This window comes from Morchella sextelata, assembly GCF_020137385.1.
Source record: "Morchella sextelata strain SCLS chromosome Unknown scls_2, whole genome shotgun sequence".
Classification (NCBI taxonomy): domain Eukaryota; kingdom Fungi; phylum Ascomycota; class Pezizomycetes; order Pezizales; family Morchellaceae; genus Morchella; species Morchella sextelata.
Window position 1 is genome coordinate 1,533,531 of NW_025408617.1, and position 27,973 is coordinate 1,561,503.

Consider the following 27,973-nt stretch of genomic DNA (forward strand, 5'->3'; position numbering starts at 1 on the left):
GCCAGATATGGTAAGTCTTAAGATAGAAGCGAGACGAGCTAAAAATGAGATCAATTAATAGGTCTCTCGACTTCACTTTTCATAAAAGGTAATACACCACACAAAGGCTCGAGTGACAGTAGATGATGCATGGCCCTACAGGACGATACACGCAAGTGATGTTCTATTATTGAAGGACCGGGTAACTAATAAGGAAGTAAAGCCGGGTAACACTACGTACTCATGTGTTACCAAAGGTTTGTTGTCCCTACATGCGCGACATGGCCCAAAACAAGCCCTGAGCCTTTTCAACTTCGCACATCAGCAACTCCCGCACATTCGCCAGGCTCTAGATCTTTAATTTTCAAGGACAAAATCATACGTTCCTACTTCGATCATCTTGAATTTTAATTCTTATAACCCCGGAATTAACGCAAGCCTACCATGGAGGACGATGAGATGCGTGATCTACCTTCTGCTGAAGAACAACTCGAGGAAACAGGCGCGTCAAAAATTGCCCCTCCTCAAACAGGAGCTGGTGCACCGGCTGTAAGATCTGTCGAGGGATGGATTGTACTCGTCACAAACGTACACGAGGAGGCAAGTGAGGAGGAGCTTCATGACAAGTTTGGGGAATATGGGGAAATCCAGAATCTACATCTGAATCTCGATCGAAGGACGGGTTACGTCAAGGTATGCAATTTCGACTTGATGTATATCAAAGCGATTTCCAGCTGGATTGGATGACTGAACAGAGTGTATGGCCATACTTGATTTCTGAGTTTTGAGCTCAATTCTGTGTGCTTGGCAGTGGAGAGAGCACGTCTGTGATGAACGCTGTCGCTGCTAACTCTCATTGAGTTTCTTATCGCATGCTAGATAGTTATTTTAACTGTTAACAGTGGCAGCGTTCAGCATAGACGTGCTCTCTCCACTGCCAAGCACACAGAATTGAGCTCAAAACTCAGAAATCAAGTGTGGCCATACTCTATTCAGTCGTCCAGTATGTTCAATTCCTTCGTAATTTACTAATTACCTTATATTTCCTTGCATATAGGGATACGCCTTAATAGAATACTCTACCCTTGCCGAGGCTCGCGATGCAATCGCCCAAACAGACAATACTAAACATCTCGATCAAACCATCTATGCCGATTTTGCCTTCGTCAGTCCACCACCTGACCATAAGAGCAGCAACCGCGGTCCCGGTGGTGGGAGAGCCGGTGGCGGAAGGGCCGGTGGTGGGAGGGCCGATGATAGTAGATCCAACAGACGTGACAGAAACAGCGGAAACAGGGGAGTTCGTGGCCCCGCAAGGTCGAGCCGGAGTAGATCGCCTGCGGCAACGAAAGAGGAGGACGTGGAGGAACGGACACAAGCTGCCCCCGAGAGCCGGATCGGATAAAATTTGTTGTGTTGTCAGCGATTGGGGCGTCGAACCACAGATGGAAATCCTTTCTCTCTTGGTGATACTGGTTCCCTGTTTCACGAACTATGTGTATTAATAATATTTTTGAGCGCCAATCAAAATTAACCTTGGGCTGGAGAATATCTTTCGGGAAAGGCAAAAAGGTTAATCGTTGACCTTGAATAAACGTCAGACCTGGTCTTGTCGTAACTCATATCTTGACTACATCCAATCCAACACAAATTTGACGGTAGGCAGGGAAATCATCAATTAGATCTTTCTACGGCTGTTGCGTAAATGGCAATATTGGCTAACTAACTTTAAATATGGATTTCCACAAAATTTTGCATACACAACATTTATGAGAAATCCAAATAAGGGCTCGCTTGTAACTACAGTTAAAGCCTTCGCAACAACTTGTTGAAGTAGCAACTTATCGAGGCGGATAATATAAGGGCTCAGTTAGTAATGGCGTCGACTTGTTGAATATTGGTGAGGAACGATGTCTGTTGTCTTGGCCAAAGTGACATTCAAAATTCTTGACCTTTTGGATAAGTTGATTTTGATAGCTATTAGCTTCATACCGGTACAAAGTTCATTTTTGCCAAGACAGCATGAACATATGGTACATACATATACTCTACGTTACTCCACCTAGGAACTTTTTTCCGAAGTCTTGGCTCAAAGGCGAGTGATTTTAAATGATGCGAGGAAGTATTATTACTACATACTTGGGGCCTGTTCGGTCAACCATATTTAATATTATAGTATTAGGCTATTTTACTATGGTATTAATAAACACCTCCGGACATGTTTTATTCCCAACACTTGAATCTCAACTCCTTGCCTACCCAGCTCCAACCACAACCACGAATCGCCCACACCATAGTATTGAATACCACGCCCGACCGAACAGGCCCTTAATGTTTATCCTCTGCATGATGTAAACGCGCCTGAAATATTTTCTGAGTGGAAGGAGAGTTAGGGCAAATGTTGTGTCATCGAGTTTAAATTTGCTACCCAAGGTTATCTTTTGAATTAAGGTCAAAAGGTCTAAATTTGGTTTAATGAAGATACCCGCGAGCCATTCGACTCGCCCTCTCTTTCAATAGTTCTAATTAAGTAAGCTATTCAAGTGATATATATAGGGGGTTTTATAAAAGCACATGTACCCGCCCTTCTATCTTATTGAAATTATAATCCTTGTATTCTGTGGGCGAAAATAATCGGGATTGTAATAGAGCCGGAAAGAAGAATGTACATGTATTCATCTATAATCTTTCGGGTACAACCTACCTGACTATAATATGTATTCTATTCGTAGTTAACAGAAGCCTAAGGAATGAACCGAACATATCGAGGTTGACAAAAAAAAAAAAAAAAAAAACTAAAGGATATTCCCTCACATGCCACTTCATTCTGCACAAGAAACAGACCGAAATATCATACACAATCATGCCAGTAAAAGAAATATACCCCGCTGGACCGCCAAAATATGTAGCCTACTTCAAGTTTAAAGCCTCGGCCTACAAGCCAGAATGCCTTCCTGAAATAACTGATGTAGAAACAACATCGTTTTGTTTTAACTCGCGGCACGTGGAAAGAACTCTTTCAAAAACATTATCCACAAGGTTCGATACCTGTTTATGGATGGTATTTTTAACGAGAGTTGAAGAGGCATTCGGAACTTTCCATCCTACCGGTATCTTGTCGTTAAAGCTCGTAACAATGATGGCAACACCGGGGTTTTCCACCATTAGAATGTCGATGAATCTTCGGCACATGAGACAACCCGACTTTGAAACCCCAAGCTGGATTTTCAAATATCTTTTCTTTTGACCATTGATATACCAATACTTTTTCAGAAGATACAAAGCAAGAGCGCATTCACAATGCACAGATGACACAATCATCTGTTTCTCAGTCAAATTGGCGGAACTTTCTGTAGATGGTTTCATCTGTGGGAAAACCAAATGAAAATGATTCTGTGTGAATACAGATTCTGTATTCCTATCTTTGACCCATGTCTTGAGAATTTGCTCTGGGCTTACAGAGAGAGAAATGCTAAACGACTCAAGCGATAAAACCTATATGAAACGACTGATAAGTAAAAGCAGTATTCTAGAGCTTAAATAAAAAGAATTACCTCTTCAATTGTCGTACAATGCTTTTTTGGTCCTTTCAAATCTGAAACCTCGGCCACCAGCATCCGAATGGCCAATTCATAGTCGCCAAGCTTTCTGATGCGATACAACAGGACTTGGTCAAGTATAAGATCAATATTAGGCGTCGCAGATATTGCCCAGGAAAGCCTGATTAAAGTTCCGAAGTTAACATCAGGTTTCCCAACATCAGCTCTCATTCCATCAAAAATCCGGGTCAGAAATTGTTTTATAGTCTCTTCTTTCGGGAAGTAATATCCTGGAATAAATTTCCTGAGTGAAGTCTCGATATCCATGATATAAGGACTGGAAATTATTCTATAATGGCCTATAGCTCTGTTGAGATGTCCCAATCGATGGCAGATCTTGGTGAGCCGCCTGTTGATCTTGAGAGTACAGTTCTGAATGACGTTATGTAGAATGTCCGTCCGGCATGCAGCTTTTGTCTTTTCGTCACCACTAGCGAGGGCGCGTTTCAATACACGCTCGATGTATTCATGCTCTTGTTGATTACAAGGTTCCTTTTTGGTATAATAGATTGAGATCTTTTGAGGGTATCTGATAAGAGAGATGGCGCCGACGTCGTGAGGGCCCCGAGTGATAAGGAGCAGAGAAACGAGGTCTAGAAACCGCATACCAGGGTGTCTATAGTAGAATTGATGGGCCGCTCCATGATAGTTATGTTGTTTATGGTCTCCATGGTGATGGGCGATGGAAAGGATGTTTAGTTGATCATTGAATGTGATAGTTTGCTGTGCTGATATAGATGATTTATCAGCTATAGGGGACTGAGACATTATGGGCGATTGATTGATAATTGTGTTGAAGTTGCACTTAGGGGTTGTGGCCTGAGAAATGGGGCATTCTAAGGTGACGTGTATAAGACGTAGTCACTTTAGTGTTATGAACTTTTGCACACTCGAAACAACCACGGCGTGTTGGCTTCTCGTTTTGCTTGTATGTACCGAAAAACCTATCTATATTCTAATTCTGTTCTAACAGTTAATAATTATAACCAATCTTAACACCTTGATTATCTGACATCTATTTAGTTCCCATGTCAGACCTTATTTTGTAGTACATACATGTACTTGCTGCGAGACAAGTTTCCGCCACCACTTTTGTGTTGCAACCGCATTTTCACGTACAAATTTGGCGGAAACTTATTCTCGCCGCAAGTACGTTTGGGGCAATAAAATTCTGTCCAATTATCTTAGGCCTTGGCAGAAGATTCGAGTGAGTTCAAATGATGCAACGAAAATATAGAAAATATACTACATGTAGGTACTGTGTTATGGACCCTTGACCATGGGAGCGGGAGCACCCTGGTGGGTGCGTCATCATTGTGATGACCGTCACGGAACTAACCGCTCCTGTTATGTAGGCGCCCCACCACCAAGCTGTAAAGTAAATTTGTAGCCTACCCCACTTCTCCACTTACATGAACCATCTTGTTTTCAGAGCAGTATTCAGAAATCATCGAAAAATGTCTTCAATTACTCCCGTAAGTACATCGTCTTCGTTCCAATTTCATTGATACAACTTGGTGCTGATGATGGCTAGGTTTCTACCACCGATGCTGCGCCTGGTAAGATTCTTCTTGATTGATGTTCGGTAAACTTGCTGATATTGTTTGCTTTGATTGAAAAGCTGCGGGTCCATATGTAAGATATTATCAACTGCCAGTGATGTAATTTTGTTGTTAATAATCGAGTAGTCCCAAGCTATCAAGGCCAATGGCTTGATTTTCTGCTCTGGCCAAATTCCTGCCGACAAGGACGGGAATGTTGTCGAGGGAACCATTGAGGAACAAACAGTGAGGAAATTCTGAGTAATTTTGCCCAAGTTCGATGCTTACGGGTTGTTGCAGGATGTTGTTTTCAACAACATGAGGGCAGTTTTGAAAGCTGCTGGGAGTGACTTGAGCAGGGTTGTTAAGACCAGTGTTTTCCTTGATGACATGGCAAACTTTGCGCGCATGAATGTGGTTTACGAGAAGAACTTCAATGGGCACAAGCCGGCTAGAAGCTGCGTTGCTGCTAAGCAGCTGCCAAAGGGAGTACCCGTCGAGATTGAGTGCATCGCTTTGGAGAACTAAAATTGATATATGTATTTTTTAATATGATATAAATGATTTTCTCTCCATCCCCGCAGCTTTTATATTCCAGTTATTGAATGTGTCATTTTCTTACAGCGAGAGGTAGAATTATTGTAGAAACAGGGTCTAGAAACAGGGTTTCTATGGCTGGGCAAGCCAATAGAACTCCCCCCATACTTCTACAATAATCTTACCGCAAGCTGTATTTAGCGGACTCCATCCATATTGACCCTACAACAAGAAGTAAAGCGCTAATATCAACTAGTGGCCTAATTTCCATACCCACTTGACTCCTCGACGAAACCATCAACAAAACATGATCATTCCATCCACCAATTACCAATAAAACTTTAACTAAAGTCTAGTCTTTGACCACGCATAATCCAGCTCCAATAGCGCCCTGCGAGTTCTGCCCCGAGGCATAAATGGTACTAGCGCCTTCTTTGGGATCTCCGGAGGATCCAGACATAACCCTACAGGCGGTGCACCAACCCAACGAGTTTTGTTGACAGCATTCTCAACCTGCGGACCCGCTTTTGGAAAAACCAGGTTGGCATTCGCCTGTGATATGCATTGGTTGATCTCACCGATAAACATTGCAGGGTATACTCCTGGCAGGCCATCACCGCCGTTAATGATCTCGACGTGGGCACAATTCATATACATCTCTCGGAAACCGGTTACTGTAAACCATGTCCTATTTGGTACGTCTAGAATTAGTACGGACTGAGTTTGGTGATGTGACCGGGAACTTGGATTACCACGCAAATATCGCATTTCCACTCGGTGTTCCTTGTGGGATAAGAAACTCATATGTCTGATTTGAGGTCGTAAGTTCGTTTTCAACTGCTCCGCGTGGGCAGTTGCCAATGAATGACTTCCAAACTTTAAACGTTCTTCCAATATCGTATGATATCGATACTTGACAACTCCCGCCGTTATGTGCAGCCACACCCTTCATATCGATCCTGAACTCTGCAGGTGAGCATTTAGAGCATTTGAAAGTAGTAGTATACTACATACGTAAATGTTGCAATCTCCCCAGCAAACCATTGCTTTACTGGGGCACCCATTCCCGCTGTTAGGTGGAACCCTTTACATGGGTAGTCACTCCCATCGGCTTTCAGTGGTGCGTTATAAAAGTCTGGGCCACCTTCTGCGTCGATCCTGAATGGCTTCGGGTCTTGCATAACCAAGTGAGCTAGTAGTGGTGTCCATAATAGTTGAAGGACTGCGAGTATAACTAGATAGTACCTATGGGGAAACATGGAACAGGGTGGGATAAGGATATAATAATCGATCGCGAGGTTATCGTTCTATAATGAATTATATACGTCGCACTATAGCTAGCTACCCAACCTTTCTCAATGTTGACAAGAAAAGGAGTGGTTAGATAAAGGGTGGTCAAACATTCCGAGAGAGAATATTTGCTCGCTACACCGACGTGGAAGTCACCCCCCCCACAGAATGGCTGGGTGCATATATATTCCCTGCCGATCATTCATTGGAGGTTGCATTCCGGCAGTTCGGTTTGTTTCTCCTCGAGAATCAGTTGGATGGCCTCCCCTTACATGTTTAGTTTGTTTATGGCCATGTGAGAATTAAAGATATATATCATCCTCCTAATTCATGATCATGCAGGTATTAGGTCCTGTTGAAGGAATTTCAACCCCCTCGTCCGTAATTAATGTATTAACACAAAATTTAAACCCCAGCGCAGCTAAATAACTTTACATAAGCCTCTGTTTGCGAGCATTTATTGCGTACATGTATTCATATTGTGTTTGGTGGTGTTACGTGTAAAGTACATGAAAAAAGCCAACTTGTACATGTATACTACATGTATATATATACATGTATGTAATCGATATATTTATTCATTCATACATACATTCATCCTACTTCAACGGAACCACATGCTCGCCAACTTGGATCTCTTCCGTTGCTATATCCTCATCTGCATCGGAAATATTTTCTGGCTGCATCATCTCTGTTGATCATTGTCTTCTATGTTCTAGCGAAATCCGAAGTTTCCAAGGTCGTTACCGTTGCACACAAAGTCCATAGGACTACATCTAATCCCGAAATTGCATTGAAGTTGTCGAGTTGCTTTTCTCCAGGTAATGTAAGTGACTTATCATAGATCAACATGCTATCAGTCGATCGTGGATTTCTATTTCTTCGTCCTTTATTTTAGTAGATAGACATTTCTTCGAGGAGAATCAATTCTTATAGCAGGTGAAAATCGCTAACACAAAATGAGGTCGATATGATAAAGATTTAGTCATTGGCCTTGATTTCGACTTTCTTATCATAACGCCTTTTGCTCTACTCTCTTATAGCTTATCAAGATGTGCTTCTATACAAATCACCACTATTCGAGGTGCGGCCACTCACCACTTATTCTACAGGACTTCTGTCGCCGTTCTTGGGCAACGCTCCACCCAAGTCGACCTCACTGCGTTATCAGACATAGTTGCCGGGTTTTTGTACTGAGGGGTATACGCGATGTTCATTTTGTTGTTTGCCCAAGGTGTTTACCAAATTGAAACCTTGGTTACAAAACTATTGGAATAACATCGAAGCCTATAAAAGAGATGAAAGTACGTTCAGGTATACTTATTATTAATATGAGAGGGGCAGCATTGCAGGATGAGAGAAAAAAAAAAAAAAAACTACCGCATTTTTGATGTTTTGAGCTGTCCTATCAAGGGGGGGATACTAGAAGAGGTAATCTCGAGAAGACTTGTATTCTCGAATTCTATGATTCTTGAGAAATCTCTTACCATTCATCACGTTCGCCTAGCTATAAATAGGCACTGAATAATTCTACCCTGCAGCTTCGGGAAATGCAGATATTGATCATTCTTAATACTCATTACGTATTAAGCATTCTATGGGTTCCCTTGAATTAAGTGCTCAGTAAGTCTAATACTTACGACTGTGTCGACTTTGAATTCAAAGTCAACTTCTTGTATATAATAAGAAGTGCTAGTATACATGTATATGTAGGGGATACGGATTATCACTAATCTAGACGAGTATGATCCCTGAAGTCGATCTAAACTACATAACCAATGGCCATAAAGATTAATATGATGAAATATAGCCTATTACACACGTGCACACTCCATTTCAGTCATCGTGGCTCCGCTTTCTTGACTGAATTAACTGATATACTGGTTGCTGGCATGCACTCATTGCATATTCCAGCCATACGTACTTCCTCCGTTATACGGTCCATTTTACAATCAGAAAATATATAATCGCCATGCTGGCGTCGATTCGTATCTTCCAATTGTTCCCAGATAATCCAGCAAATTGTGTTGAATTGGGGCGGGCGATGACCGCAATCATATAAAAGTCGGATAAAATTGCACATTCTAGAAACGTTGAAGATCTAAGGCCAATATATTAATATTAGAACTGACAATCAAATAGGTGGGAGTGCCGAGGACATTTTTACCTTCGAAACAAGTTGGTCTTGAGCATGCGTGGGAGGGTAGAGGATTTTGGCTACTTTTCAAGGATCTCAGGACTTTATATATGTTTCACAAATTCTATCATGTCCGCAATCACTATAGTTCCACGTCTGACTCTCACCTTTCCCCTTTCTTTCTTTCTTTTTTCTTTTCTTTTTTACATGCAGCATTCTTCGATATAAGTTTTGCACTTATGCCAACTGGCAAATTTTAGCAGATCTCGACTGAAAATTAGTATGCGGTGATCAGTTAAAACTTAAACACATACACAAATCTTGTAGCTATAGAGGAATTTGTTTGTACATAGAAAAGGCACATAGCAGTTCTCCCGAAAACCGTATCGCTGGTAACGAACGATTCTATTGAAAACCTCGCCTCGTCCAGTGAAAGTAAATTTCCGTAGTGTTTGTACTTCCTACGTATACGTATAGGTATGTATCCGCGCATTCAGAACAAACTATATAAGAAGGGAAACCATTTAGCCAGCTTTTTGGCACGAGGATGAAGAAAAATATAACTAATCTGTCCAGTAAAGAAGTTGGGGATCTGGAAGGAGCATTTTGTTTCACCATATGAATTCTAGACAGATCTAGAAGGATGAGTATTGGTTGAACTAAGGTCTACTCGGGAGATACAAGTAACCAACACACCTTCCGAGAATGTAAGGTAGCACACACACTTGCACATGACCTAAAAACACTGCGAAAAGTAAATTTCTTGACTCAAACCTCTCACGTGCCTCAATGGTTTATCTTCTCTTCACAATTTACTACTTTTCTTCATCCCACTTCCTCGTAGACGAGTTAATTCTCCCCTTCTTTGTGTATGGTAGAATTTGCAGCTTCTCTGATTTTGAACACTGATGACTTTAAAGACACAATAAATTAACCGATATAACAATTTTGTGCATCTTGGTCGTTAATCGTTCTTTAATAAGGTTTTTGGTTTCACAGTATAGTAGGTATGTATAGGCCGAGTGATAATGTATGACCAGTTGAAGTTACAGCCTCCGGTAGAATTAAAGTGGAAAACAGGGACAACGATCACGCCGAGAACAGAGCGATTCTCCAATGCCACATTTCCGCAATAATTCTACCGGAGGCTGTATATATACTGGTACAGTACTTGCGGCGAGAATAAGTTTCCGCCAAATTTGTACGTGAAAATGCGGTTGCAACACAAAAGTGGTGGCGGAAACCTATTCTCGCAGCAAGTAGATGGGTGAGTGTAGGTGCAATAAGCGTTATCTAACTCTGCTCGCCACTTTAGTTTGAAAAATCCTTCTATCCTACCTCTAATAAAGCGCCGCGACAACAACGACGACGTTAGTGATGGCCGCCAGGGATACGACCCCATTGCCTGCAAATCAATAAATGAAAATTTCGATTCCTAGGATAAGATCGATAGATATCGTAACCCATACATGATAGATACCACATAGCCGACTCAGACCACATTTTAGGAAAATGGTCCTATACTAAATAATTTTGCGGGGCAGCCAGACATTTGAGTGCAGGAAGCGATAAACGAGTTTGGTGTTAATTGATAAAGGTATCGATAAATATGTCAATCGTTAATTCACTTATAAGCTGCTTCGCACCGGCGCTATGCCTAGAAGCATTCTTTAGCCACCACTAACGCTTCTCCTATAGGTTGTTAAAGTTTATTACTACCCATGATAACGTCCTGAATTGATGCGTCGGGCAAAAACGTCTCACAGGCTATGTGAAAGGGATGGTTGGGTAGTTAATGCACGAGAGACTTAAAAAAGTCTAGTAGGTTCAGATAGATTCTTGGGAACGGGGCCCCAGAAAAAGGGGAGCTGGGAGCTGGAGTTAATTTATGTAGGTACATCAGTATCGATATCGTCGGGGTATCTATATACATCCTTGATACCTACATATATTTAGTAAGGGTGGTATCCGAGATAATGTACGTAGATTCAAAGGCCATACGTGAATTTCACGATGTTTAGGACGTCAACGTTCCATCCAATTGAATCACCTCTAACATCTCGGGAAAGTCTTTCGGATCAGATCCGCTCCGGGGACAAGACTAGTAGCCATACAGGAATCTACTAATTGACTAATGTTCACCGTTGGTCTTCACTTGCTTGCTTTTGTGTGGTGACTAAGCCCGGTGATGTTTCACCTGGATGTAGCTGGGTTAGCGTCGGAACAGTTCCAGAAGATGATTCGCTCCTATGTTGCTAGCAGGTACAATGCTAACCTACATGGAACCACCCCCTATTAGGTTGCGGATTTATCCATGATACCAGCCAGGTCTACAGTCTACCGCAATCCCGGAACAGGGTACCCGTTTTCTCTGGAGAAGGAGAACGGCATCGTGCGCTGCATACCTTCTTTGACTTTTGAGTTCATGTCGGTGCCAAGAAGGGATTGTCGATCTCTACTGTAAACTGACAGCTACCTCCGAGAATCGAAGGACTCGGCTTCCGGACGGGTTCCGAGCGGTTTCCGAGCGAAAATATCCCCAGTGCCGCTGGTATATAACTATTCGACGTCCTGGAAATGTGAAGGGGATAATATCGATCACTCATTAGCGCTTTCTTCTTTTGTTACTTTGCCACTCACACACATAAATACATAATTCTAGAGAGATGGCGTTGAGGGAACTGATTGAAGAACTTTCTTCCATTGACAAAACTACTCTTGCGGCTGTGGTTTTTGTTGGTTTGGTTACATATAGGGTGTATTATCACTACTCAGTCTACGTACGTGCCACGACAGCATCAACGAAATGACTATCATGTACTGACTGTTCTGTTGACACAGGTCGATGTCGAATCGGTCGGAGTTCCACCAGGAATCTTAGGACCCTGGAAAGCAGCCCTCCGACATACCAAAGAGGCCGACGCTCTCATCAAGGAGGGATACAAAAAATACAGTAAAGATGGGAAATTCTTCAAGATTGCTAGCATTCCCCGGTACCTCGTCTTTCCAACCGACCCAAAGCATTTGCAGGAGATGAATAGTGCACCTGATCATGTTCTTTCCTTTGGGGACGCTGGTGCGGATGTACGTGATACTTTCCAATCTCTAGGTTCCTAGTGAAATATGTTTGCTAAACGAAGTTCCGGCGCAATTAGAGAATTTCCATCGACTACACCATGGATCATAGTTTTCGTACAGAAACATATCACCTCAAAGTTATCCAAGTCTACCTAACTCAAAGATTGAGCAGTATTCTGCCGGAAATTATAAGTGAAGTGACACTAGCTTGGCAGGAAAACACAAACATCGGAGATGGTCCGTATATATTTACTCTCTAGGCCTAGTACGAAGGAGTCTTTGTTCTAACTCTTTTATTTCTACAGAATGGACCGAGGTCAACGTATGGGATATTATGTTAAAAGTTATTTCAAGAACTATTAACCGTATGTACGTTGGCTTGCCATTATGCCGTAACCAAGAATATCTGGACAACCTTGTCGAATATGCTACAACAACATCAAGGAGTGGCATTATCATTGACATGGCCCCTCGCATCCTCAAACCGTTAGTATATCTATGTCAATCTCGAATTTTGAGACGCCAAGTATTAATTTATCTGCTAGTCTCGTTTCGTGGTATATTTTGGACAAGCCCAAGAAACTTAAGAAACTAATGAAGTTTGTTGGACCATTGTTTGAGGAGAGGAAAAAGAAGATGAAGGAGCTTGGTGACAAGTGGACTGATCGCCCAGTAAGTCCAGCTACTGATTTCTGCCTAGCTCAGCTTCTAACACGAGTATAGGATGATGCAATCCAATGGATTTTGGACAGCGCACCACTTGGCGCTGACACTGATACTGAGTCTTTGGTTAACCGGATCCTATTCTTGAACTTCGCGGCTATTCACACTACTTCGATTTCTATCACCCAAGCCCTCTACGATCTGGCAGTCCACACAGACCTCCACGACCCCCTCAAGGATGAAATCGCCTCAGTTATCGCCGAAGAAGGTGGCTGGACTAAACAAGGACTCACAAAAATGAAGAAACTTGATAGTGCTCTTAAAGAATCCCAGCGCATGAACAATGTCACTTCGAGTACGGCCTCAAATATCCGATTTTAATTATTTTATATATATTTACTAACACAACGTAGTTGCAATGATGCGCAAAGCCATGGTCCCATACACCTTCTCTGACGGCACTTTCATTCCCAAAGGCACTTGGCTCTGCGCTCCAGCCGCCGCCATCCACAAACAAGAGGAAATGCAATATGACGGTTTCCGCTGGGAGCGTTTGCGAAAGGAGGAAGGCCAGGCGGCAAAGCACCAAATGGTCAGCACATCGGTAGAGTACTTGTCATTTGGCCATGGAAGGCATGCCTGCCCAGGGCGATTCTTTGCAGCAAACGAGCTGAAGATTCTGGTGGCGTCCATCATCATGAACTACGAGTTCAAGTCGCCGACGGGAGAGAGGCCCCAGAACGGTCACTTCGGTGTCTCGTGCATTCCGGATCGAGGGGTAAATATGTTGTTTAGGAAGCGGAAGGACGTTTAAATCGCTCTTTGCATAGTGAGGAGTAGTTGTTCTGCTATTTTGTCATTCGTTTTAAGAGTTAACTAGGGTTCCATTTGCACTATTATTTGTTGGGTGCACTTTCATTTGGGTAGCGAAAATCAAATTTATAGATTTTCTTATTATGTACATGTTATATATACAATTACAACACTGTGAACCAGGCGATCCGAAATAATGTCGGCATGCGCAATGGTGGCGTCTTCTGACCCAAGGACGAGGACTCAGATACATGTATAAATTGTACATTTATTTATCATAACAGATAATTCAACAGCTCCAGCTCAGGCATCTTTAGTGAGGTTAGCTTGGTAGGGTTAGCTAGGGTTGCATGTATGTACAGTCACTACCAAGAAGTCTTCGTGATGGCGCGCACCACGCCCACCAAAAAAAGGGTACAAAGTGACACACCAAAACACAAATATCTTTGAATAACTTCACAACCACAAAAGATATTAAAATTATGTTTGGTACAGGAGCAGATATAGTATCCAAGAGACTTTCTATCTAATCAAAAGTAATAGATTCTGTGATTGTGAACCTATACTATGTTCAAAGTGACTATCTACATAAGGTGCACCCAATCCTAAAGGCAATACACCAAAATTTAAATAACTCGACACCAATAGCAGCCGTTAATTTTTGCTTAAACGTAGAGCCTCTTGAGGGCTATACCTGCTCTCATCTCAAACAGAATTTTAATATCTGTTGTGGTTGTGAAGTTATTCAAAGATATTTGTGTTTTGGTGTGTCGCTTTGTACCTTTTTTTGGTGGGCGTGGTGTGCGCCATCACGAAGACTTCTTGTAGTGACTGTACATGTAGTCACTAATGTAGAGGTAACATTTATGAGCCCAGTGTTTCTACAAATGCATACGATATCACGAATCTAAATCTCGTTCTGTAAACACTCAATTCAAATTAACCGCTAGCAATAAATTACAGATTAAAAATAGGTATATACATATAAGTAACAAAACTACAACAGATGCGTCTTCCTTATCCAAATTGGTCTGCCACCCTCCCCTTGTGCTGTCTTCCTATTTCTCGTCTTCTTGAGTAACAGCGCCGCCCACCCGCCCCTGCCTAATAGCTCCCTGAAGTACTAGGCACTTGACCGCTCCTTTTCCTTCCTCTCCCTTACTGCTTCCATCGTATCGTCCCACACGCTGGAAATCGGAGTCTTTGCGTAAGGTTTGCATTTTTTCTTGTTGCTTCCCTTTATCTTGCACTTGAACGCATTGCTCTGCTCTGGTTCTAGATCCGTGGTCGAGATAATCCGTTTGCTCTCAAGCTCATGGATTACAAGGTCGCACATCCCATCCTTGCCCGTCTTCACGGTCCCCAACGGACCCTTCCGAATCCCAAGACGACAATAGGCCACATAGCGTTCGAGCCAATCATGCATCTTGACACCAATTTGGGCTGGACACACCGTCTTCGCGTACTCCTTGGTCGCCGCAGTCCCTGTGATTCCCATAGCCTGCCATACAGAGCTGGTGTCCTTCCCAAGATTACCGCAATAGCAAGGAATCGCTTTGCGGGGGCCATTGACATTGAGGTCATCGAGGAGACCGTCTTTAGTGGTTGGGGAGTTCCAGTTGTAAGAACTCAGACAAATGGGAACAGTGAACAAGCCGGGGGTCTGCGGGTCTGCAGCCTGCTGAACCGTGGGTCCATCATTCAGGATGCTCAGGTTTGACGCCAACTGGACATCCTTAAGGCCCATGACATGCGACCAGAACGAGCTCGTAATGATATCGGCCGTCTTGAGGTTCCATGGGTCCGCAGCGAGATCATTGAAGCCGAAAGGATCTTCGACGGTGTGTGTCATGATGATACCACGGTCGTTCCAGCGGTACAGGTAGCAGACTGCAACATTGTCGATGCATGCCTTACTGTGCTGCGGTCCAGTGGTGTCTTCGGCGCAGGTTTTGACGACCTCGAAATCCTTGATGGGGTTGGGGGACGTGAAAGGGATCGAGCTCCTACCCTTGGATCTGCGAAACTCACTCGTGCAGGAGATGAACATCTTCTGGGAGGTTATGGCCATGTTGAGAGTCTTGTAGAAGATGTTCTTCGTCAAGGTTCTGTAAAGGTGGTTAGTAAGGTCAATGATCGAAAGACAGGTAAATTGGAAAAACTCACGTCTCAACATCGGAAGCAGTCCAAGCACCGAGAACGCCGTCAGTTGCTGGAAGATATGTGCCCAGCGCGAGGAGATCGGCCAACTCAGAGGAACCGTCATCTTTGATACTCTCGGATCTGATGACCCGATTGACGGTTTCCTTGAGTGCCATCCGGGAGATGCGACCAGACTCTTGGATCCACCATTGCATTCCCATCTCGTTGATCTCTCTCGGCTTATCATCCGCTTTCCACTTGGAGAAGAAACTGTTGACCATAGTCTTGACCAAACCCTGAGTGACCATCGGAAACAGGATGCGGCCAACACCGGCAGTGCGCTGTGCCAGTTGGTAGAATCCCAAGGTCCGGTTTGGGATCTTCGTTTCATCTGAAGATTCTTTTATCCAGATCTTCTCGGGCTCGTCCGGGATGGGCCACGTCTTTGCAATTTGTTCAAGACGGTACTCATCATATGAATCCCAGCCTTCGAAACGTCCCAGAGCCTCTCGCTCCGTTGTTGGACCCCAGCTAGCGATCCGATCACCTTCACCAAGCTTGGTAGGAGGATTAAGCTTGTCCTTGGTACGGAGATACGTGATGTAGCTGAGCTGACCTGGTTGGAGTCTACCTTCTGGCTGTTGCCTGCGCTCGTCCTCGAGGATGTTTTCGCCGGCGGCTACTCGGGCCATCCAATCCCGTTTCTCGTCCTGGTTCTCGGCCCAGATCTTTCGGGTGACCGTGTGTCCGTCGACCTGCCCATATCCATCGAGTTCCTCCTCTTGGATCTTCTGGGCTTCTGCAGAGGGCCAGATACCGTGGACGAATCTTCTCCATCCATAGGCGGTGCCAGCACAGAGATCCTTGAAGTCATTCCAGGCATGCGAAGCAGCCTCTGTGAACCCATGGACATTCCAGCGGGCACTGAAGTCAGGAAACCAGCCATGCTGATATTCCACATCGCCGACCTCTGCTGCCTTTGCAGGGTCATGGCGAGCCATCGCATTCTCCTCCCACTTGCCGTAGAACTCCTGCTTGTTGAGTCTCCCGTCCAACTTGCCATTGTTGTACCACCAATTGGCCAATGACACACCATCCGGATTCCACCACAGCGAGCCGCCAAACCGGGGCGGTACACGAAGTGCGTACGGAGCATCGGGGAGATATCCGTTATTGACGGTATATCTCGTTAGCTGGATTTCCGAGATCTCTTCATCCGCAGGTGCTGGGAACATATCAACAAGCCCCGGCTCGTTCGAGATGGGGCGTCCTTGCTTCTCCGAGATTTTGGTAAAGACCCAGTCCTTCATGCTGCCCCAAGGGATCAAGGGCATAACCGCATTAAGCGCGGACTGGGCGGCCCACAGAGAAATCTCAGAGAGCTGGTTGAATGCGGCGATGCGCTGAAGCTCATCGGCGCTGTGCTGGAACCAGAAAAAGACGTACGACATACGACCGGCCATGAGCCCGACATTGCTCTGCGCGGCTTGCATCGCGTTGTGGATTATATCCAGCGACACCACAAAATGGCCGGTCGAGGCCAGGACAAAGTAAACTCGTCGGGCGAGTTCGAGATCTTCAATGTGCCCTACCGCATTGAGACAATGCACGGTGCAAGAGCTTTGGGCACCAATTGCGCACTTGAAGTTTGTGTCGCCGAGAAAGTCATAGGCGATCGTAGCTGCTAGACCGTGGTGCTTGAAGTACTCACGGTCTCGATTCTCAAGGGTGTATTCCCTGAGCCAGACGTCGCTACCACTGCGGCGGTAGTTTAGCTGGGTTGGCGCGAAGGGACGAGACTTGCAAATCTCAACATTGTCACGAGCGTATGAGGAGATCTCGTGAGTGGGGGCCTGGGGAGGGGACTGGATTAGGTCTTGCGCACAAGCAAGACCGAGGAGGAAGAAGCTGCAGAGTTTGGTGAAAAGCATTCTGCTATGCTTAAGAGGTTGTTGGTACGAAGGTTGTCAAAAAGGATTTAAAAGAAAAGCTTCTATTGAAAACCGGTCGAGGGAACAGGTTCTGTTTGCCTGTGTCGAGGAGAAGAGAAGTTCGAAGGCCGGGGTCCCGGGGTTCTTGTATTTATATTCATTTGGGCCCACCACGTATACCATTGAGTATCAGGACAAATTGCTTCAAGGTGAAGGCAGAGCGAGTGTGAGGCAGTCATGTTTACGCAGCCGGTACATGCAAAGTGTTCGGTCACCACGGTGCAGTTACCGATTACAGCCCTCAAGATGAAAGTTTTCATGACGGCGGCTAGCCTGCAATAACAATAACTACGCAATTGTGTAAACACAGCTATATCCTTATATCGGTTGTAAATAATAGGTAAGGCTAACGTGTAAGAAATCCCATGGGGGTGGTTATTTCTGAATACTGTGAATGTCATGACTGCCGCGATTGATTTACTGTTGAAAGCTCGTGCGTTCACAATGACGAACAAACGTTCTGAAATTCTTTTCTTATTGAATATATCTAGATATATCTACATAGATACCGAGTATACGCATGATGTATGTATATATGTACATGTAGGTATATGTATTTAGTGGAAGATTATCAGTAGGAAGAACGTACGTAGTTGTGTACAAAAATGATAGAAACCTAGTAGTACATGATACTAGTTTGATGCCGATCATCATGCTTAGATATGGCTGCATTATTACGGACGGACTATTTATGATCACATATCGATATTAATAGCTTGAAAATTTGATTCGAGAGCCAGATTGAGCAAAGCGTGGTGCATATAAGCGATTCATTATTACATCATACCTGCTCTTGGAACGCGAGTAAGAAGATGTATGGAAAGCTGCAACGCCTAGCCATTGGATATCTCCTGGAAAGTAGAATTATCCCTTCAGCGGTCAGGCTGTGTTACAATAACATTTCCTAGCAGTGTATGGCATGTGTAGCTAACATACATCCCGCACCACTAGCTAGATGCCGGACACAGGGCGAATATCTGTACCAAAACCTTCGATCTCACCATTCGCGATATCATGACTAGCGTACAAAGCAAGGAGATGGCACTTGACGCCAGCTTATGGCTTAAGAGATGATTTAGGAGCTCTGTTATCGGAATTGGGGGTTGTACTTCATGACAAAAGAAGCCAGGGTTAGGTTTCACGCTTGGCGTATTACTTGTCAAAATATCATTGACATTAGGGTTAGGTGCCATTCTCGCAGGGTTAGCTACAGCCTCATCTCTCACGACAATATCAAATACTCAAATCAAATTTTGTTAAACCCACGAATATATAAGAGCCATGCATGAACACCTGTATCATGAGTAAGTAGTTGCTAATTCCACAAAATCTGGTAATTTGATCATTGACACTTACCCACGCACGCACGTATGTGTCTATCTTCTTTGGTTCACCTAGGGATTCTCCAAGATTGATTACGCCTACACGTGCCGAAAAAAAGCTCAATAATCGCATTTTCCACTATTTCTCTTTTTTCCAACATCTACGCCCTCTTGAAGATCTAGAGACTTCACACGCCATTGTGGTTGGGAGTCAAAGTGGCTGCATTCTAGCACCTTATGTGTCATGAACAGTCTATTTTGGTTCGGAACCCAACTTTCTTTCCATTTCTACGTACTTACTTCGATGTTTATATTGATATTCTAGTTTGGAATAGGGGTCGCTTGCATATGTCAGAGCATCTCGAGCCCTAGAAGTACCAGTGTTGAGGTTAATGCTAGCAGCTGCAATTGCAAGGGGGGGCACAAACTCAGACATAATATTACTCAAATTCAGCCAAGCCGAGGCAGACACCCTACATTCTAGAGATCCGAATCCCCCGAGGCAACCAATACCAATCGCCCCATGCGAGCTAACACCGGCCCGCGAGATTAAGGGCCAATAAGCCTCAGAAAAAAATGTCAATAAAATTTACAAAAAGTCTTGCTGAAGAATACGCTCTCCAGGGGAGTTAGTGCCATTTATTACACGTAATGCCAGTATAGACTCCCACACAATTGACTGAGGTCGGGAAGTAATACTTAAGGGAGGCCGTATACCACTACCACCAAGCGCCTCTGTTGTTCACTCTCGGCTTTGAAATAAGTTTTTTCCCCGGTGGTTCACTATAGGACTGTACATATCCTTTCATTCCAAAAAAAAAAAAAAAAAAAAAAAAAGAAAAAGAAAAAAGAAAGATTCTACAATTTTCGTTTTCAACACTGTCATGACGTCAATTACTTGTAATGCGAGGGTCTTGATTTTTTTTGGTCACTACTTACCTATAAAGTATATGTACAATGTACATGTAGCTTATAATTTAGGGGCTGCGAAATACAGTTTTCCATCCGTTATATAACTACAAACCCTTGCTATAACAAATTGAAAAAAAGAAAGAAAACAATGTACAATTGCAGAGAGGTGGGGTGGTGGATCATGGACTACGTTCACTCGACACAATTGTACAACACGGGGGTGGAAATTAGTAATGGACACGAGACAAGTTGTCTCGAGACGAATTCTCGAGACTTTTAGCAAGACGAGACGAGACGAGACAAGACGAGACGAGACAAGACCAGGTCCAGAGGTCCCGAGATAAGTCCCGAGACCTTTTCCTCACCTAAACAAATGTTCAAGCCCCAGCCCAAAAACGAGAACAAAAAAAGAGAAAACAGAAATGAAGAAGAACCGACCTTTATTTGCATTGAATAGCATAACTTCAGCGTTTCCCCAGCCCCATGGTCACATGACGAAAAGTCTCGAGACTTTGACGAGACGTCTAGACCATTGTCTCGAGACTTTCAAGGCTCCGTCGAAAGAATACAAGAGGAGACGATACTTGGGGAAGTCTGGTCTCGTCTCGCCTCGTGCCTATCACTAGTGGGAATCTTGGTTGATACTGAAGTCAGGCCGTAGAGTAGTGACTGCGTACTATGGTAAGCGAGACCCCACTAGTAGCCCACCACCGATCGCTCTAGCCGTAGCTTCCCCGGCTCCTGTCCTATTTTTTGGGAACAGAGAAACCGACGAAAGAGCCATATTCCTAATTCAAAAAGGTTTAGAGCAAGAAGACAGGGGACTTAGAGAGGGGGACATGCCCTATGATAGCACTTAGTATACTTGCGCTCCAAACCAACCTTTTGAATTCTTATCTGACTGGAAACCCTCGATTAGCGTACTATATATATACGTTTCCCATAAAAATTCTTTGACCAGGCCCTTTCCTTCCTACTTACCTTTTCCCTATCGACTAAGAATCTCTAGTGCATGGCCACTGGATCGTATATATGAATACAACGGATCAATGGTTATTTAGGATAATAATTCCCACTTCACGCCTCCCGGTTCACACATCTATATACCTTGACTTATACGAGGCTCCGGCCTTGAATTATGTTCTCCCTCTCCTTCAGTTTGGATTCTTAGGCTTTACCAAGATATTTTCACATTTGAAGCCATGCGGTTGGCCAATTGGGCGAGCTATGTAGGTAGATCGGGGATGATAGAGAACATGAAGATGGATGGTGAAGAATGAGAGTGATTTGCTCGTTTATACCACAAGAAGCTACCTAGGGTTGATGTTTCTCCAATATCTCTTTTGAATCTCGAGCTAAAAATAAGGATTGAGGATGTGTAGTCGTTACCCCTTGAATCACTTCCTATCTCTCCTGGTCTTTAGTCAGCTGTTTTGTTGAACTTGAAGTGCTACATGTACTTTCGCAGGGCTCTGGAGTTCTTTAGCTTCTTTGTAATATTTTCCCGTGTCAGTTTACTGACGGCTTATTTAGAACCACCGTAAAAATGGTTTTAGCCGGCTCAGTTGGGCTTCCAGCACTGTATATATTACTGATGCCCTACGCGTAAGCAGTTACCCTTAATGTCGTGTCCACCCCAATTCTTAGGCCATAATATTCTTAAACTATCTCGGCCAGAAGCTCCACCTAGTTTGGTAGTGGGTACATATTTAGTAGTCATATATCCATCCACATCCCAATTAATTGGAACTACTCTCGTTTCACTGGCGGTACTAACCCCCACCCCCAACGCCAATTGGCACTTGTGATGATGTGTACTCGAGTTACTTAGTACCTATATTAATTCTCTATTATAACTAAGGGTGTATTAGTATAGTAATAAGTCATCGATCGCTCGCGGGTTAGTTGTAAATAATGGTCAGCTGCAGGTGGGTGTGCACCATGGCCAGAAATCGGCGACGATATTGTTACTAAGATATTAATTTCCCTTTTGGTGACGATAGCTGCTGAGTTTATTGACGAGAGTCAGCCGTTGAAGCTTGATGTTAGAGTCGTAAGGCTCAATTGGATCTGGAGATGTGTACCAGGGACTTCTTCAGGCGGAGCGTAGTGTTTGATACCTGTAGGTACAATATGTACCAGTGGGCGCTGGGATCTAGCAAGTGATTACGAACGTGGTTAATAAACATGGGGTTTAAGTTTCACAGTCACGCCCTAAACAACTACATGTACTACGTCTACAACAAAAAACAAGTGGTACCATTTCTTTGATCGAGTGATAGCTTATGATCAAACACATATGGTGCGCACACTCTTAAAGGTGACACGGCAGGATTTGGAAGTGGAACAATTGTGGCTGCAAGGTGAGTTTTAGGCCAATCAGAAGGCCTATTTCTAGCATTCCTGCTTTATTCCTGCCACAATTCGCTTTTGGGGGGTATAAATGGGTATAATACTGTTCCACTTGCTTAGTCTTGGCGCTTTTTACACACAAAAATGCGGAATTTCAAACTCCTAAGGCTTCACAACTAGAATAGATATCAAAAATCTGGTCATACAAGTTAAAGTTTATCACTAGTACTACAATCTGTAAGACCCGATTTTTTTTAACTTTTTTTGTTGAAAAGCCTTAGGCAATCGACTTTGCCTCATTTTTCGGTTACCTTTAAGAGCGGGCGCACCATACGTTGAGTGTAGCTGTATGGAGCGGTAAATGTGTCAAAAGTAATTTTACCAACGGTAGTAAATTATTTACCACCGGTGGTATAAGCACTGAATTTCAGTCATTGTATCTGCACGCTATCCTACATTAGTACATTTCCACCGGTATAAACACTGTTTCGGTCTTTATGCTGCGCTATACTAAATAAGTAAATGTTCAATCATTAATGCCAAAACTTATGAAAATTTCCCACCGATGGTGAGATTCCCCACCGGTGGACAATTTTCATATATATTGGCATTATAAGGCCCCTTTTGGCCAAAAGGTCTGTGCTTTTATCATAAAAATTAGCATTATAGGGTATAAATACATGTACTGGTATTATTTTCACCACTGGTGGTAAAATAATTTACTACCGTTGGTAAAATTACTTTTGACACATTTACCGCCCCATAGCTGCATCTATAATTCTCACTAATAACAACAAGTGTTTTCGATTCTTATCTATGGATAGTATTTATAAATTTAATTCTTTACTTTAATAAACTACAAAACAAATGCGTTTGATTTGTGCCATTCGATACAGACGTGTTCAGAGTTATGTTCGTGCCAAGAACATCCGGGTAATGCTTTTATAGATTTCGAGACATTTACGGAAGAGCCTCGTTTCCTATTCACGAACACCCCCAGGCAAACAATTCCTAACCCACCTACCACCGGCGCACCACTTTCAACACATTCACCAACCCATATTATAAAATACTATCATCAGAATCATGCCCGTTGTTAAGGGCGGCGTTTGGACTAATGTCGAAGACGAGATCCTCAAAGCCTCCGTCTCTAAATACGGTCTAAACCAATGGCAACGCGTCTCCTCGCTGCTCGCGCGGAAATCCGCCAAACAATGCAAAGCTCGTTGGGCAGAATGGCTCGACCCGAGCATCCGCAAGGTGGAATGGTCCCGCGATGAGGATGAGAAGCTTCTTCATTTGGCGAAGCTCATGCCGACACAATGGAGGACTATCGCTCCAATTGTGGGAAGGACAGCGACCCAGTGCTTGGATAGGTATCAGAAGCTTTTGGACGAGGCGGAAGCTAGGGAGAGCACAGAGTTAGGACTGGCGGGGCCAGAAGGTGGAGAGGCGAGCGCGCCGAGTGCAGATGATATTAGGAGGTTTAGACCGGGGGAGACTGACCCTGACCCCGAGACGAAGCCTGCGAGACCTGGTATGGGCTTCTTTTTACTGTCAAGCTTTATCTTTGTTTTATGTACTGATGATGGTGGTTTGTAGATGCTGTGGACATGGACGAGGACGAAAAGGAGATGTTGAGTGAGGCACGTGCTCGTCTCGCTAACACACAGGGTAAAAAGGCGAAACGTAAAGCTCGTGAGCGGCAACTTGAGGACTCACGGCGTCTGGCTGTCCTTCAGAAGCGCCGAGAACTCAAACATGCTGGTATTAATATCAAGCTCACCCATCGCCGCAAAGGTGAGATGGACTATAATGCGGACATCCCATTCGAGAAGCAACCAGCGTTGGGATTCTATGACATTGGCGAAGAAGAGGCAAGAAACGAGAGGCAGCGCGCAAATATCGATCCCCGAAAGGCACTGTCACATACAAAGCGTAAAGGCGATCAAGACGAGGAAGCTGAGCGGGGCAAAAGAAGAAAAGGAGGTGATAAGGACAAGAATGGCGCTGCGGCGGCATTTGCATCTGCAGCAAAGGCTGGGCAATTGCAGAAGATTAGGCAGGCAGAGCAGCTCAGTAAGCGCAGACAGCTTGTGTTGCCGTCACCACAGGTCGGAGAAGCAGAGCTGGAAGAAATTGTCAAGATGGGAATGACTGGTGAGGATGCGAACAAGATCGCAGGCGCGAGCGAGAATGAGTCTACAAAGGGTTTGGTAGGAAACTACACTAGTATCAATGCCGGACAGCCAATTCGGACTCCTCGAGCACCTCCAACGGAGGACCGTGTTGCCAATGAGATCAAGAATATCCGCGCCCTGACAGAAACACAATCCTCGCTTCTTGGGGGAGAAAATACCCCACTACATGAAGCAGGTACAACAGGTTTTGATGGAATTGCCCCAAGAAAAATGGTCGTTTCTACACCCAACCCTCTTGCAACACCGTTCCACCAGGGCGGAGGAGTTGGAGCTACGCCACTGAAAATTGGGCAAACGCCTTTAAGAACGCCGAGAGATTCATTGGCTATAAACAATGGAGCCTATACGGGAGCTATGGTCTCGATGACACCAAGGGACCAGAAGTTACAGCAGCAGTCTTTGAAGGAACGGCTGAAGTCTGGGTATGTGAAGCTGCTCAATTCTTATATTATCTGACTAATTAATTGTAGTTTTGCGTCCCTACCCAAACCAAAAGATATTGAGCTCGAGGAACCTGAGGAGCCTGAAGATGCAGACATGGAGGCCGGCCCCGCCGTTGTAATTGACCAGGAAGAGATCGACCGCCGCATGCGCGAAAAGCGCCAAGCAGAGTTCGAGGCTGAGCAAAAACGCCGTGCCCAAGTTCTCCAACGATCACTCCCTCGCCCATCAACGATCGACATCGACGCTCTGCTCAACCGGGCACATAACGAAAGTGATGCAATTAGAGCCATGGTATCACGAGAGATGGCGACCTTGATCGGCTCAGATGCATTAAAATATCCAATCAAGGGCGGGAAAGTCAGTGGGTCACCAGGGCGTTTCGAGAAGTTTGAAGATGATCTTTTAGAGCGAGCAAAAATGGAGGTGTTGATGGAGCTGCCAGAGGAGGTTGCGAAGCAGGCTGGTAGTGAGTTTGAGGAGGCTTGGCAGAACGTTCATGGAGCGCAAAGGAATATATTGCCAGGGTTGGAGGAGTATGGCAAAGATAGTGTGGATCGCGTACAGTTGATTGTGCAGGCCTTCGACGTACGTTAACTCTTTACCTCTTATCGCATCGAACAGAGTAACTAATGTTTTGAATGCTATAGTCCGCGCAAGACAAGCTCACCAAAGATGCCATCCAAGGTAATAAACTTGAGAAGAAACTAGGTCTCCATCTCGGCGGTTACCAATCCCGTTCTAAGCTCCTCACACAAAAGATCATTCAAGCCTCACAAGCCATATCTGAAACCAAACAAGACCTTGAGTCGTTTAGAACTCTGCGGATTAGTGAATCTGATGCGATCCCAAGGAGACTAGATGCGATTAGAGCCGAGGTTGCGTTCTTGGACAAGAGGCAGAGGGAGGCGCAGGAGATCTATAGGGCTAGGAGAGAAGAGCTGGAAGCTTTGTAGGGGATATGAAGTTACGATGATTTGTTTTGGTTTGACTTATTATGGATTGCGGATTGTTGATTTCTTCTTCTTTTTCTCTTTTACTTTACTTTACGTTTGCAAGTATTCTGTACCAAAATCAGATGTGGCGTGAGACGCACGCCAGGCATAGGGGGTGTCAATTGTATTTTAGATAATGGCTAAGACGGACAGGTCACAGGTTAATAGCTATGCCATGGAAAGTAATATCGGGAGGGTAGGAATTCAAAAGAGAGAGGTAGATAAGTAGGGTTTCTGCCCCTAATTTGATGCGTTGGCAGCGCAAATGTGTGTCTTGTCCCTTTGTAAGAAACTATCATATGATTCCTGTAGTTAATTGGACGACAACCCAACCCCAAATTACACTACATATGTCCTCCTTACCCCCACTAAATAATACAAAAAACTTCCCTTGCCCCACTAACTTATTTACCCCACCCTCGAGAACTCAAGATGTCACAAAAACGTCTTCGCTCCGACTCGGCCGCCTCTACCGACCCAAATACCTGGACTATCTTTGAGCCGTCCTCGGCCCCAGATGCCGATGGTGACATTATTCCCACAAATCCCCATGACACTAAACACTCCCGTCATGCCGTCACCTCGGCCCCAGCAATAACATGCTTCCTACCGCCATCATGCGCAGCAGGAACCGCATTTGCTAGCCATGAGCTGTTTGAGAGTCATTATGCACAGGCGCATACCAATCGCTGCTTAGAGTGTGGGAAAAACTTTCCGAGCGGGAGGTTTCTGGAGCTGCATATCGCGGAACATCATGATCCGTTGCAGGAATTGAGAAGAGAGAGGGGTGAGAAGGGGGTATGTTGCTGTTCATGCCTATACGTTTTGAAAATGAGTTAGAAGGAAGCTGATTCGGTGATGTGGACAGTATGGGTGCTTTGTGGAGGGGTGTGAGCGGTTTTGCTCAACGCCGCAGAAGAGAAGGAGGCACGTTATCGATAAGCACCATTTTCCTAAGGTGTGTTTTCGACTCGGTTCGTTTTATTATAGGGTTGTGGGCGCTTGGATACTGATTGAATTGATTACAGGAATATAACTGGGGAATTGTGCAATGGGGTATCGATAACCATACAACTCTTCTCACTCGTTCCACCACCAAAAATACTCTTACTACAACCTCAACTACTGGTCCGACTATAGCTGCCACACCAACAACCCCCAATAAACCACAGAAGCTAGGTGGTAAGAACCCAAGCCCCAAACAAAAAGATCCAAGTAGGCGAAAAAGACCAATGGGCATTAAAGAGGAGGAAGAGGAGGGAAAGCCCTCAATGGAGAAAGGAAAAGAGGTAAAAGAAGTAGATATGCTCGACGTTGCGAACGCCATGAGTGCCATGAAATTAGTGCCGCCTAGTGTTAGGTTTGGTGGGAGAAGAGGAGCTAGCATGAGGTAGTGGACAATATATATTAAGAGAGGGATCTGGATGCAATGGTTGGAGTCGGGTGTTGCCTGGGGTTTTCTTTTTATTCTTTTTTTATTCGGTGATCGTATGCATTGGATGATTGGGCATTGTTTTTTTTTTATTGTTTTTTCCCCACTCTTTTACAGTGGAAACATAATCTCTAACACGGAAGATTATCGATTTCTCAATGGATGGGACCGAGTCTCGCTGGCGTTTTGGGGATAGCAAGATATTTTATCACTCTTGTATGTAGCTTTAAATAGCTGATGGGATTGCTAGGTGACAAGATCTTGCGTTGCAACCAGATTTTGTATGGGAATGTGACATAATAACTAACTCCACAACCGCAATAGATATGAAAGGGATAATAACATAATGTGAAAGCCGAAAATTGATGGAACCTATCCCCTGGGTTTGTTGATATGCTGATTGCTACGTAAAGTAAGTGAGACTTAATAAGGTGAAACTATATTATTCTAATAAACGATAGGATAAGTTCAGTATGGACATTTCAATGATAGCAACTGGTAGGATAGTTAATTTTTATTTCGTATTGTACAGAAAAATTCACAAAAAG

At 44.1% G+C, this 27,973-nt stretch overlaps 7 protein-coding genes across 7 annotated transcripts; 5 read left to right on the forward strand and 2 right to left on the reverse strand.

The window, feature by feature from the left end:
* Positions 1–423: 423 nt before the first annotated feature.
* On the forward strand, positions 424–1,384 carry H6S33_005653 (uncharacterized protein; the record flags this gene model as incomplete). The annotated part of the gene is made up of 2 exons (XM_044837022.1): positions 424–672; positions 1,037–1,384. 2 exons carry the CDS (start codon positions 424–426, stop codon positions 1,382–1,384), a joined length of 597 nt encoding a protein of 198 aa, XP_044698962.1.
* A 3,651-nt stretch (positions 1,385–5,035) lies between these two features.
* Positions 5,036–5,647, forward strand: H6S33_005654 (uncharacterized protein; the record flags this gene model as incomplete). Its single annotated transcript, XM_044837023.1, has 5 exons — positions 5,036–5,053; positions 5,113–5,137; positions 5,200–5,213; positions 5,267–5,365; positions 5,420–5,647. The coding sequence occupies 5 exons, from the start codon at positions 5,036–5,038 to the stop codon at positions 5,645–5,647; spliced, it is 384 nt and encodes a 127-aa protein (XP_044698963.1).
* Positions 5,648–6,001: 354 nt separating this feature from the next.
* Positions 6,002–6,837, reverse strand: H6S33_005655 (uncharacterized protein; the record flags this gene model as incomplete). Its single annotated transcript, XM_044837024.1, has 4 exons — positions 6,002–6,180; positions 6,235–6,344; positions 6,409–6,615; positions 6,671–6,837. The coding sequence occupies 4 exons, from the start codon at positions 6,835–6,837 to the stop codon at positions 6,002–6,004; spliced, it is 663 nt and encodes a 220-aa protein (XP_044698964.1).
* Positions 6,838–11,749: 4,912 nt separating this feature from the next.
* Positions 11,750–13,638, forward strand: H6S33_005656 (uncharacterized protein; the record flags this gene model as incomplete). Its single annotated transcript, XM_044837026.1, has 7 exons — positions 11,750–11,863; positions 11,925–12,167; positions 12,239–12,398; positions 12,467–12,647; positions 12,707–12,833; positions 12,885–13,179; positions 13,238–13,638. The coding sequence occupies 7 exons, from the start codon at positions 11,750–11,752 to the stop codon at positions 13,636–13,638; spliced, it is 1,521 nt and encodes a 506-aa protein (XP_044698965.1).
* Positions 13,639–14,760: 1,122 nt separating this feature from the next.
* H6S33_005657 (uncharacterized protein) lies at positions 14,761–17,710 on the reverse strand (the record flags this gene model as incomplete). Its single annotated transcript, XM_044837027.1, has 2 exons — positions 14,761–15,745; positions 15,804–17,710. The coding sequence occupies 2 exons, from the start codon at positions 17,708–17,710 to the stop codon at positions 14,761–14,763; spliced, it is 2,892 nt and encodes a 963-aa protein (XP_044698966.1).
* A 5,732-nt stretch (positions 17,711–23,442) lies between these two features.
* H6S33_005658 (uncharacterized protein) lies at positions 23,443–25,954 on the forward strand (the record flags this gene model as incomplete). Its single annotated transcript, XM_044837028.1, has 4 exons — positions 23,443–23,893; positions 23,959–24,979; positions 25,028–25,586; positions 25,649–25,954. 4 exons carry the CDS (start codon positions 23,443–23,445, stop codon positions 25,952–25,954), a joined length of 2,337 nt encoding a protein of 778 aa, XP_044698967.1.
* A 471-nt stretch (positions 25,955–26,425) lies between these two features.
* H6S33_005659 (uncharacterized protein) lies at positions 26,426–27,387 on the forward strand (the record flags this gene model as incomplete). Its single annotated transcript, XM_044837029.1, has 3 exons — positions 26,426–26,791; positions 26,862–26,951; positions 27,022–27,387. The coding sequence occupies 3 exons, from the start codon at positions 26,426–26,428 to the stop codon at positions 27,385–27,387; spliced, it is 822 nt and encodes a 273-aa protein (XP_044698968.1).
* Positions 27,388–27,973: the final 586 nt, after the last annotated feature.